General features: G+C 43.7%; 2 protein-coding genes and 1 non-coding gene across 3 annotated transcripts in view; 1 reads left to right on the top strand and 2 right to left on the bottom strand.

Annotated features, from left to right (window-relative positions):
• Positions 1-1,639: 1,639 nt before the first annotated feature.
• Positions 1,640-3,682, bottom strand: LOC117243605 (trichoplein keratin filament-binding protein-like). Its single transcript, XM_033511247.1, has 2 exons — positions 3,415-3,682; positions 1,640-3,103 (listed from the first exon to the last, which is right to left on the bottom strand). Exons 1-2 carry the CDS (start codon positions 3,680-3,682, stop codon positions 1,710-1,712), a joined length of 1,662 nt encoding a protein of 553 aa, XP_033367138.1. The 3' UTR covers positions 1,640-1,709.
• Positions 3,683-5,349: 1,667 nt separating this feature from the next.
• On the top strand, positions 5,350-5,500 carry LOC117230377. The gene has a single exon (XR_004492775.1). It is a non-coding gene; the product is annotated as a U1 spliceosomal RNA (small nuclear RNA).
• Positions 5,501-8,159: 2,659 nt separating this feature from the next.
• LOC117243561 (lysine-specific histone demethylase 1A) overlaps positions 8,160-11,961 on the bottom strand; it is a 99,235-nt gene continuing 95,433 nt past the window's right edge. Inside the window, exons 11-14 of the mRNA XM_033511163.1 lie at positions 11,442-11,734; positions 9,935-10,147; positions 9,323-9,521; positions 8,160-8,489 (exon numbers count right to left, since the gene is read on the bottom strand). Of these exons, the coding sequence (XP_033367054.1) occupies positions 8,305-8,489; positions 9,323-9,521; positions 9,935-10,147; positions 11,442-11,734 (890 nt within the window). The 3' untranslated portion in view covers positions 8,160-8,304. The remainder of the gene's footprint in view (positions 8,490-9,322; positions 9,522-9,934; positions 10,148-11,441; positions 11,735-11,961) is intronic.

The following is an 11,961-nucleotide window of genomic DNA, read 5'->3' as shown; positions in this document are numbered from 1 at the left end:
TTAAAATTCCTGCTGGAAATTACCTTCGCTGGGTGACCATAAAGAGCAATTTTGCAGCGAGCGGAAACATGAAAGTGCATTATTGTAGCAGCTTCTCCCGTGGTAAAGGGAACAAGGGTAGCCTTCTTCGCGGTATTACTCAAGACATAATACGAAATACAGATTGTATCATTTATCAGGAATATCTCGAATACCTTCGTCGCTTTCGAAGATATAACGAAACGCCTGCGGGCGAAATAAAAAAATATTATCTGATCTACGCTGCTCAAGGTCGTACGAAGGCTAGGTAAACGACATCGTAAACTCGGTACTATTTCAGAAATGTTAAAAAAAGAACCATTATTATGCGAGTCATAAAGAGGCAACTATTTAACCCTTCGTGATATCCTAATATTAAAACGTAAAATACAGATTCGAACTTTCTAGGAATTATATCCCCCCTTTCTTTTTAATAACCACATATTCAATTTCTAAGATATTGTATTCTTCAAGAATTGATGCGATTAAATTATCGATAAGCAGTACGCAGGCGTTGAAAGAGAACCAGGAACGAGAGAGAACGGAAGGTGCGATGCATCTTCTCGAAGAGTTCGTTAAATCATCGTCAAGCGGATGGGTCTTGGAGCGATTAATTCGTGTCCAATTTTTGATCGCGCGCGCACGCTCATTAAATCCGTTCTCCTTTTCAGCACGTCGCGTGTTTTCCAGTAATCGAACGAAACGGCTGGTAATTTACGCGCGGCGCGTCCTGGCCGGACAAGTTATGTTATTTAATCCAATCGGCGTGTCAATTTGCACGTCAGGCTGGTTCGTCGTGAATTTCAAAGCGACCGCCCGAAGGTAGCTGCGGAGGGACTCGGGGAGATTCAACGAGTGCCGCTGTAAATATGTATTAAAAAATAAAAAAGAGAGATAAAACAGATAAAAAAAGACGGAGAGAAAAGATAAAAAAAAAAAAAAAGGAGAGCGAAGGATGGGGCAGAAAAAAATCGCTGAGAGCCCGAAGCGCGAGAACGAATCAGTTTTTCAGCGAAGTATAAATCTCGCCGCGGAAGAAAGGGAAAAAAACGATACTTGAACCCGGGGCGCGTAATTATTTTAATGCGAATTGCGGCCACGGCGTCGCTGAAAATAATTCGCATCGATGATGGAATTATTTACACGCGATTCGCGCTGATGCTTGGTTTTTACGCCGGTTTTATTTCATCGTTTCGTATAATTCGATGGAATTTATAACACGCTCGTTTACCGCGAATCGCGATGATTATTATTATTCCGTGTGACTGGCTGCTTTAGCTGCAGATTTTCTGCCCATTGATTCTTGCCAGTTTATTTTGCAAGTTTATTTTCAGCGACGCGACGAGCGTGAAAGTCTGCGTCGACCGACAGGTTTATTTTGAATGATTTTTACTTTTAACCCTTGCCGGTATTTTTAAATATCGCGCCACCAAGTTGCGCGCCGTGAAAAACGGAAAAAAGGAGAATGATCGATAGCGAAGCAGAGTTCTACCATAGCGACAAGCGCGTTCAAAGTTTCTCTGACGATGACATAGATGGTGCGCGCAGCTCGAATGGATCACCACGTGAATCGTGGATCCTTCCGGAGCGGGAAAACAAAAATTCACGCTTCAGACGTCAATTACGTTACTTTATAATATGACAAAATATATATTATATACCTTCGATTATTAAAATTTGCATTATTAATTCTATTCGGATAACGGCGGCGGACAGTAACACTGTCCTTCCTTCTCTGCAGCATAACGAGCCGCGCATTCCTTCAGCAAAATCTTAAACGGGTGCGGAGTAACATTGTCAGAAGCTTCCAACAACTCCTCTGTCAATTTCTGATACTCTTCTTGCCGCTTAATTTCTTCCAAATACATCTTCTTATCTTCTTCAGCTTCTCTACGTTTCGCATCCTCGGCCCGTTTCCATTGTTCTTCCAAATCCTTTCTATAAGACAACATTTTCTCCATCTTTTCTTTTCTTGCATAAGCAGTCAACTTGGCCTCCGATTCTATTTGCTTCTCCAGCATTTCCTTTTCCAATTGACGCGCTTCCATCTCCTTCTTGTCATTCTCACACTTTAGCCTCAGTTGTTCCTCACGACCTCGAAGAACATCCTGTAGAATCTTCATTCTAGCCTCTTTGAATTTCTGTACCGCAAGATTTCGCTTGCAAGCAGTGTCCTGCATTGACTTTTCTATTATTTTATCCACTTCCAAGTTTCTTCTAGCTTCCTCTTTCCGTAAATCTTCCAAATATTCGATGTAAGCGAGTAATTCTCTACGAAGAGCGGCACTGGACTCTTTGATGGCGGACTGCTCTTTCGCTAATTCCTCCGCAGCGATGATTCCTCTCAAGCGGTCCATTTCCGCTTCGTGGCGTGCCTGCTCGGCTAACTTCCGCTTGGCTACCAGAATCTGTTCCTGTAGATCCTTCTTCAGCTCCTCTCTCTTCTGACGTTCTTTCTCGAGCTTCTCAAGCTCTTCTTCGCGAAGTTTCTCTATCAGACGTTGCATATGCTCTCTGTCTTCCATATGTATTTGCTTCTTTTGCTCCTCCAGAGCTAACTTTCCTGCTACTTGGTTCGCCAGGATGGTCATATTCACTTGTTCCGTTAGGCAACGTCTTTTCGCTTCCTCGACCTCTCTCTGTTTCTTCGCTTCCACTTCCTTCAACATCAACTGGTGCCAAAGATTGTCTAATTCTTTATCTGCTTGTCTCTTGGCTTCGTTAGCCGCCATTTGGGCCAAATTTCCCTGTTTTGCATCGATCACTGATTTCTTCGAGCGGCTGTTACGAATTTCTGGACATTGGGCTATATACTGTTGCATTCTCTTCGCAGCTACCACTGCTAAACGTTTCTCTTCCTCTTCTTTGCGGATTTCTTCTATCGAACGACGCATGTCGTCCATCCTCGCGTCGTCGCCGTGCTGAGCCTGGTATATCACCTCGTGAATCAGCCCCATCTCTTCTTTCAACAGTAACTCGCGAAGTTTTTCTCGCCGCGCATTCACGCCGTCCTCGAAAGATGCTAATCCTGGAGAATCATCGGTTCTTGACAGTAATTTTATTGGAGAAAAAGGATTCGAGATGAGTTATAACATTTTTATCAGCGATATTAACGTTTCTGTAGAAGTAGGAAAGAAAGATCTAACAAAGCTTAAATTTTGAACAACCGAGAGAATTCTTTTTCTAATTTTCTCAATGATTTATAGTCTTCTAGATCTAAACTTCCTTCCTTCCTCCCTTCCCTCTAAAAATTTCACCTAATTTTAAAAACACCACATTCCGAATCCTTCTCATCATACACCATACAACCACAAGCACACCATCGTTAATCCTGCACGCACCTCTTACTTCAATACGCGTCCTGCTGATCAACAACCTAACGTCTCTCACAAGTACCTTGCTGAACTCGCTGCCACACGCTCTTCTTCTTGATTTTGCTGTTCGTTTGGTTCTCGAACTCCAGAATTTTCGTCAAATGTTCATACTCCCTCTCCTTCTGCAGTCGATGTTCCTCGTACGATTCCGGGATCTTCACTGTTTTGCAACCCGATCTTTCGCGCAATCTGTATCCCCAAGGCGCGTTCAGACTACCAATTGCAACCGTGGGATACTTCCTCGGCTTCAGAGGACCGCATTGCGTCTCCTCCACCTTGAAGAAACTCATCTCGTTCGATTGGAGGTTAGAAACGTTGAAACGATGGACATTTAACGCTGCGATCCTTGGCGGGTCAAAGAGAGCGAACCTCTGTTTACCGTTACTACGACGACCAGTCCTATTGAATTAATATTTGGACCTGTTGAGAGGGCGGGGGTTGATTTGCAACGGTGGTCTGGTTGCGGTTCGGTTAGGCTGGGTACACTTGGATGTTGCTCAATGCTGTGGAACGTGACTGATGCGCACGAACACGCTCCAAGGTGGTGAATAGGTGTTCTAAAGGACCGACTTTGGCGTGGTAATTGGATCATTACTGGGAATTAATGGGCTATCAATGGGGTGGCCCGTTTTTCTCGCGTGCCCGTCAAACGTTCAGTGGTTCGAGCATATCGTTGTATTCGTCTGGTTCTTAGACGTTTCAGCTTCTTTTTCAATTAGTTATAATAATTATTAATTAATTAGTTAGTAATCTGTTTTGGTGAAAAAGCGCAATAAACCTGAAGCAATGGCAAATAAAAATATAAATACATAATTGTAAAATTGCCACTTTGCTATTTGACTTTTTTTTTATCCAGTTAGTATTAATTACTCTCTGTTTGAAAAACGTACAGCAAACATTTTCTCTGCAGGATTCTTGACTTCGCGTCAAAGAAATGTTAAAACTTCACTGAACCATCGAGCACCTTTGACCAGGTTTACACACGGGAAATCAATTACCAGGGGGAAATCGTCGGATCAGAAGCAACAGTAGCCTGGCGGCAGAGACAAGAAGCGAGAGGAGCGAGGCCGCAAACTCGACGGCAAAGTGCTAACATTGCACGCCGTCAGAAGTTCAAGACTTCGACGTTGGCTCGTCTTTCAAGTTCATCGAGTTTACGAGACTCCGTGTAGTTCGATTACACGCCCCCAGCCATGACTGTAACGCAATATCTATATCGAAGTAATCAAGCTCACAATATCCCCGATTTAGGCAGGAAATTTCGCCGGTAGACGGGGTGGCTGCACGCGTCGATTCAGGAATTACACGCTCTGGCTCCGGTTTCTCTCGAGTGAAACGCGGCCATACATTTCCTATGCATATTTGTTCGCTGTGAAATTTCATCGAAGGTCTACGAAACGACTGTTGCGCGAGAAAAAGAATTGTCTTGGATGAGAAGGAATCAATAAAAACATGGAATTTTTAGTTTCAATTAACCGTGAATCTTGTTGGAATTGTTGTGCAACTTTGAACGCATATAGAATTAATTTCAAATGCGAGAACAATAAATATAAATGATTGGTGTCTTGCGGTTGGTCCGTACCTTGAATCGCTGTAAGAAAGATGAAGAATGATTCTTCATTCCATTGAATCTATTGTACTCGATGTACGACAAGAAAACTGAACATAAGATAAATAAGAACATAAACAAGAAAATAAACAAAGTGTTGCAAATTCTCTATATTACGATCTTACAGCGTCGTAAAAGATTCGCGAAGAACAGAGGAAACTGAATTGCGCCAAATTGAAGCGCGAAAATTTCCTCAGCCGCCTGGTAACTAGATCGAATTATTCGTTATTCAGTTATTATAGATAGTTCACCTGATTGCCGATGGATAGAGTTTCGGTTTCAAAGATTTCTCGAAAGTAACTATGGTATCGTTGGTGCTAATCACTGGGCCGGTAATCGGCGTGTACCATACTAACCTGGCGTAGGGGATACCATGATCAACGAGGTGGTTCCCCCAGGCATGAGGCCACAAGCTGAAGCCTGTAAGTACTCCTAATGTGAGTATTTGTGCGCTAAATTTTTGATAATGTGGGGTGCTCGCGGGAACGCGTAGACCCCTACTCATAATCCCTCAACGAAAGTCCCGTATAATTTTCATCGATCAAGCAATCGCGTTACTTTCTCTAATGAAACGAGTAAAATATGGTACAATATTTTTTACTCAAGCAGATGATGTAAAATAATACTTGCACGATGCAAGAGAAATGGAAATAATTGGAAAGCGTGAGAAAATATTTATTTCTGATAATATGCTGTTTCTCATGTAGCAAGGAAAACAAAGGATTCTGATGGTCCAGATTAGGCAAAATCCTGGTACGATCTCTCGGTAAAACATCTTCTGCGTGGAAACATCCTAATTACCAAGATACTGTGCAGCTGGAGCGCCTCAAAAGTCACAGACCTAGTCTGTCGACGAATCCTTGTTTCAATCCTCAGTCTCCACAACGAGAACCAATCGTCTTCGCGGAAAGCTCATCTTCAACACCTTCAAACCTCCACCTTCTAACATCATCGAATCTCTCGTTCCTCTGAAATCGAGCGTAACACGCGACCTACTTCTGTAAACTAGCTCTGCAACGTGACGATTACGAGGTCTTCTTTAAACCAGCGGCTTCGACCGGTGAAAAGCCGCGTTTCTGGCGTACGTGTCGCGCTCAAGGAACGAAGAGACAGACGTTGTAAGGAGCGGTCGCTCGTCGAAAGAGGCAGATGAGAAGTCTTTGCCGGAGAAACTGACGAGTGGCGCGCAGCACATCGTCCAACTCACCTAGTTTCATCGCGGAATAGTCGGCCAGGAATCCTCTCTTGAGACATTGACATTTCTTATTGCGCAGAGCTTAACGTAACCCCCCAAGTGTTCCTCGGACAACGGAAAGAATCGCTCGAGGGTGAACGAACAAGCCGGCTAGAGTAGACATTCACAAAGGAGATATGTGTCGTTTGATCGTCGGGGATCTTCGACTGGAAATAGGTCGAACAGAGCGCGGCTTGGTCGCGTCATCGACTACTGCAAACGCTGACGATTGCTGACTGACGATCAGGTGACGGGGTCGTGATCAATGTGCATGGAACATAAAACGGTTCTCCTTGGTATCGTAACAATTCTCTGCCTTTAATTAAGACGAATAGGCGCATGGCTGATGTGTATAATCAAGCACTCTTTTGATTAGTCTTTACAGATTAGTACTTAGATGTACACAGTATCACGACGACACATCGATGTTGTCATAGACGATGCATGTTACATATAGAAATTCGACATATCTTATTAACGACGTAGTACAGTGACACAAAGTATGCTTTAATGGTTGCTTGCGTGGGGTTGTAATTGTTCTATCATGTAGAATATCCGTGTGACGAGAACCTTAACCGACGTCGTGTGCGCTTCACGCAATTTGTCCCCAGATCTCGATTGATTAAAATGGCAAGCGAAGCTGAAGATCCCTCGAATTTCGTTCTTCGCTGATCACTCGCCCGTACGTTTGATAATGAGCGTGGTTTGTCGATGAAAGCGGGCTTGAACGAAGTCATCTTCTGGTAGCGCGGCTTCTTGTCAATCGAGCAAAGTTTTCGAGCATTCCGATTGTTGTTTCGTTCGAAAAGCATTTGCAGAGATGAATGTTCGAGTATTGAATTGATCAGCGACTGATTGATTGTAAAGATAGCTATTATAGAGTTGGGTTTCTTATCACTATAAGAAATTGTCTACTGACAACGGGCGATCATCCAAATCTCCATCGAACATTTAACGCTTTTCTTTTTTTTTTTTTTACAAAAATGCGCGTTCTAGATTATAATGGAAAATAAACTATAACTAATAATAAAGGCCAAAAATGGTGGAAGGTGGTTAAAATCGAGAAGTCTCGAGGAAGCATGATACACAGGGAAAAGGGAAGAATCGGTTAAAAGCATGCAGCGATTCAAAGCACGACGAAGCGGGTAAAAAAGAACGGAATATAACTGTTACAAGACAGAGCATGCTGAACGTACAATGAAACGATTCCTATAGATATAGTACAGCCTAACGTGTATATGATCGTGATGGAACGTAGTAGCAAAGGCACGATTCTCTCTTATCATGAACCGACGTATATCTAAGATCGCTACGATCCTCTCGTTTGACCGATGCCAACGATTCTCTGAAATAAATATAAACAGACTTAAAAAAAGAAGAAGACAAAAATTGGATCAATTACGTCGAGGATCGTAGCAGCGTGTCAACCTATGTGCCTATTTATGGAAACAATCCTCAAGTCTCGATCGATCATCCCCCAAATTCTCGATTTTTATTCATAATTTTTCTTCGTCGTGATCTAAAAAATAAATAATTGCACGATTGCATCGAGGGAATGGCGGATGAATCGACGAAAATTGGGATTCCCGTCGGGCACGTTAATGGACACCTAATCTTACCACGATTCTCGATTATATTTCGGTTGTTATATCCCTATTCCTACGTAAGGTAGGAACCAATTATCAACCCTATTAAGTCCATCGAGGATCGTAGCAGGACAATCGAATGACGATCGTTGAACGAGCGTTATGGCATGGTTACCGGCGATCAAATTTCCCTAACTAATTGCAATATTGACTCATCGTATACGTGTTAGCGGTTAAATTAAATCTCGACGATTACAATCGAAACACGATAAACGACATCTGACATCTCAATACGACCTAAAGAACGATCTCTGGAATAAATAAAAACGATCATCTTCTCAAAAGGAAAAGATTCCAGCTACCGTTCCGTACTTTCTTCCGTCGCCTAAGTGAAAACGATGATAGATTTGATAATGAATATCGTAGTAATTGTAATAATAACGCTTGTTAACGATCGAAGATCGCGGTTTCTGTGGTAGAACGCTAAGGCGTAGAGCTGGAACCGGTGGTCGCGGATGGTATGACCGTTGGCGCTGGACCGGAAGGGGGCATCGTCGGTGGCGCGTACGGACTTCCGCAGAGTTGGTCCGCGATCCTTCCACCTTCGCGAAGTCCGCTCAAAAAAGCACCGTGTACGGTCGCCGGGTAATTTCGTATGGTGTGCTCGCCTGAAAGCACAAATCGGTTTTCCATCGTGTTAAAGAATCAATGGGAATTGAATGCCACTGCTGTAGCTGTGGGCGAGAGGGATCTTTTTCGACTTTTCTTTCTCTGGGTTTTGAAGATGATGATCGTGGTAGATTTAGGGGACCGATAGCTCGAGGATACGAGAATGGAAATTGTAATTTTCAGGGGTTTGTCGATGGATACGCGATTTTGGAGAAGAGAAAAGTATTGGTGCGAGATTTATCTTGGTTTAAATCGTAGGTTTTGGTGCCACTAGGAAACACGCGCGGAATTAAAGCAATGTTACTAATGATATTTACATAAAAAACAATCAAACTCATAAACTGTATTATTAACAGATGTATGTATGACCAGGCTTTGTATATCGTAAAAACTGTTTGAGTCATGGAATTCTATAAGCTACAACTCGGAATTTCTTTAATATCATTGGAGAGTAACTTATTATACAAGGGGATATAGATGCTCCGAATTCTAAAAAGTATGACAAATAAAAAGCATCTTGCTTATCACGAGATAAACGAATACCCTGTACAAAACTTTCTTGTCGAAAATAACTTCTTAAACCTATCACGAAACCATTAAATCTTCTTTGAAAAGGCTATTCAAGGTAAAAGCCATGCAGAGAAAAGTACAACCCAGCCGCCTCAAACAGATACGATTCACATCGCGGACACGGCGATTGCGCACTCTGTATCAGCCGGCAGACGCCGAAGTCCACTTCATTCGCTTCTCAAAAAGGAAAAAATGGGAAGAGGAGGGCGGGGTAGGGGGTGGGGAGCAACCGGTGAAAATATCGCGGAGGCTAAATATTTACCTGCGAAAAAGACCCTTGGTTGCGGTGGTGGGGCACCAGGGGTGGCAGGGGGTGCGACGGGCGCTGCCAGAAGATCATAATCGCTGCCGGAACTGCCGACCGCGACGAAGCTGTACGAACCTCTCGCCCACGGGTCTGCCCGCCATCTCGTCACCACGCTTTCACGAGGCTGTGGAACCACCTGGTTTCCAAAAATACCCTGAAAGCACAGCAGTACGTATTTTAAGCGGTAGATTGAATTTTTTAAGCAAAATGCATCAGGAAATAAATATTCTAGGTACGGTGAAACTTTCATATCCGCGGGGTAAGTTACGAAATTCACCGCGAATGTTAACAGACATTATAGTATTACGATGAATTTCGTATTTTTATGGTGAAATCTAAAATAGCTACCAGTGGAAAAGAACAACGAAAATATAACAAAGATTATACTAGAGATATCATACTATTATTGATCACTGTTCGTCGTTATTTGACACTTAAATAAATTTGGCATCAAAATATTGAGAATTGAAGGAAATTGAGAACTATCCTTGTTAGTACTAAATTTTGTAATTTAATTCACGCAGATACGATGGTTTTAATGTAAAATAATTATTTTAAAAAATTTACCTTCAAGACAGCGATGCAGCGGCCAACGATAACGTCATCGCTGACGTTCTCCATCACGCAGGCAGCCTCGCCAGCGACCAAAGCCAACAATACCGGTGCTTTGTAAAGGTTCCAGAAGAGAAAGAGCTCACCACGTGACGCGGTCGTGCTGCCCACGTGGCCAAATAAATTGGCGGTCGGGTCCCAGAAGATCCGTTCGAAGCACAGCACCACCTGACGTGACGAATTCCCAGGAATTACTTCCTTGTTATGGCGGCACTTGCAGACTTGTCCACCGATTATTCTCGACTAAGGCATCGGTTTGACCCTCGTGGAGTCGTTTAGTCGACCAGTTTTAGGTGGATCAAAGTTTGAACGTATAAGGATGGAACTAGTGATAAAGTAAGTTTCTTTGCGAATTAGCATCTTGATGCAAGCAAGATAAAGTTAGATATTTTTGAACGGACGAGTTGATTTGAAATAACTTGCGAAGCTCCAGTTTTATGTGGTAAATGGTTGGATTTTCAATTACACCGAATATGTGTAATTTATATCTGACAATGTGAAGGGAGCTCGCGAGTAGATGTTCGCAAGCTTGCTTGGAGAAAATATTATGTACCCGTTGGTTCTGGTAAATCCTTCGGTTTAAGGGTTGCTCACGTAAACGTTTACCACCGGTGCTTTGTTCCATAGATCATTCTCTTTACGGATTATTCGCCGTCGTTTAAGAGAATTACAAAATTCACGGGGAATATAACTATAGCATCTTTTGTAAAGCTTCCTAAATTCCAGTTTAAGCGACTTTGTACCAAAATCTCTTCGATACACATGTTGCATCCCTCCAGGATCCTTACACTAAACTAAACTCATTTTATCTCTTTAACCATATACATAAAACACTTTCACTATTCAGTCACGCTGCACTTTTCGGATCTCAATTAGGCAACACACATGCTTGCCGCGTATAATCCAATCTTTGCATCCATTCGTAATCCTATTCTTCAAATCGCTCATCCTAATTTTCATGCACAGCTTCGGGCTCATCCCAGAAACATCACCGCGATAGAATCACCGATCCGAAAGCTCCCTCGGCCAATTTCCCTCTCGAAATAAAATCGCATCGACCAGCAATCGGCGAGCTCCTTGAACCACGAGAAGCTCCACTCTCCCACGGCGTAACATCGATTCGTAAATTACCCTCGGAATTGCGGAGAATTTATTCGAGTGGACGAGCTATCGGTCGAGAGATCCGGACAGCCGTGGCCCGTTTGGCCGCGCGATGAGCCTTTAATTTCGGGAGAGGGCCGGAGTCCCGGATCGAAGCGGTCGTAAACCGACTCTGGGAGGCCGTAAAAGGAACGTGTCCCGGCGTAAGAAGCGACACGAGCCACGTCACCGTTGCTCTCGCGACGAAAGAGACCGCCGGATCACAATATATCTCATTCCGGGCCGGTCGACAAGTTCGATCGTCGTTTTCGCCGGCCGTATAAATCAGACGGAGGAGAGACGCGAGCCAAAGACCGCTTACCTTATTTAAATTGCCGAAGCCGAGCCTCTGAATAGCCTGGGACTTCCAGTCCGGAAGCGGCGGGTTGAAGGCGACCGCGGACGGCGGGGCGGAAGCCTTCAGAACACCAAGAGGCAGCGTGACTAGCACCGCGTCCGCCTTGTACACCGTGTGATTTGTGTGAGGGCTACGAGAGGGTGCGGCCCATACCTCCACCCCGTTCACTCCGTATCGGACCGCCCTGGACGCTGTATTCAACCGGATGTCCAGGCCCTCCGACAGTGCAACAGGTACGCACGAGTAGCCATTGCGAACTGAAAAATTGAGAATATAGATTTGTCAGAAAAGTATGTGTGGTAATTATAAGAGAGAGGGGGGGGGAGAGACAGACAGACTGACTGACTGACAGAGAAAAGAGAGAGAGAGAAGGAGGGTTGTATATAGTAGTTGGTTACGAGGATGGTTGACAAATGAGAACGTAATTGAGGTTCGATGTGGTTGAGATTTGTGAGCGAGGGAGATTCAGAGGTGGGGTAATGTT

The sequence above is a fragment of the Bombus vosnesenskii genome, unplaced genomic scaffold, assembly GCF_011952255.1.
Source record: "Bombus vosnesenskii isolate JDL3184/JDL3185 unplaced genomic scaffold, Bvos_JDL3184-5_v1.1 scf7180000013266, whole genome shotgun sequence".
Lineage (NCBI taxonomy): Eukaryota > Metazoa > Arthropoda > Insecta > Hymenoptera > Apidae > Bombus > Bombus vosnesenskii.
The sequence above is the reverse complement of the archived record's forward strand: the minus strand, read 5'-3'. Positions and strand labels throughout refer to the sequence as shown.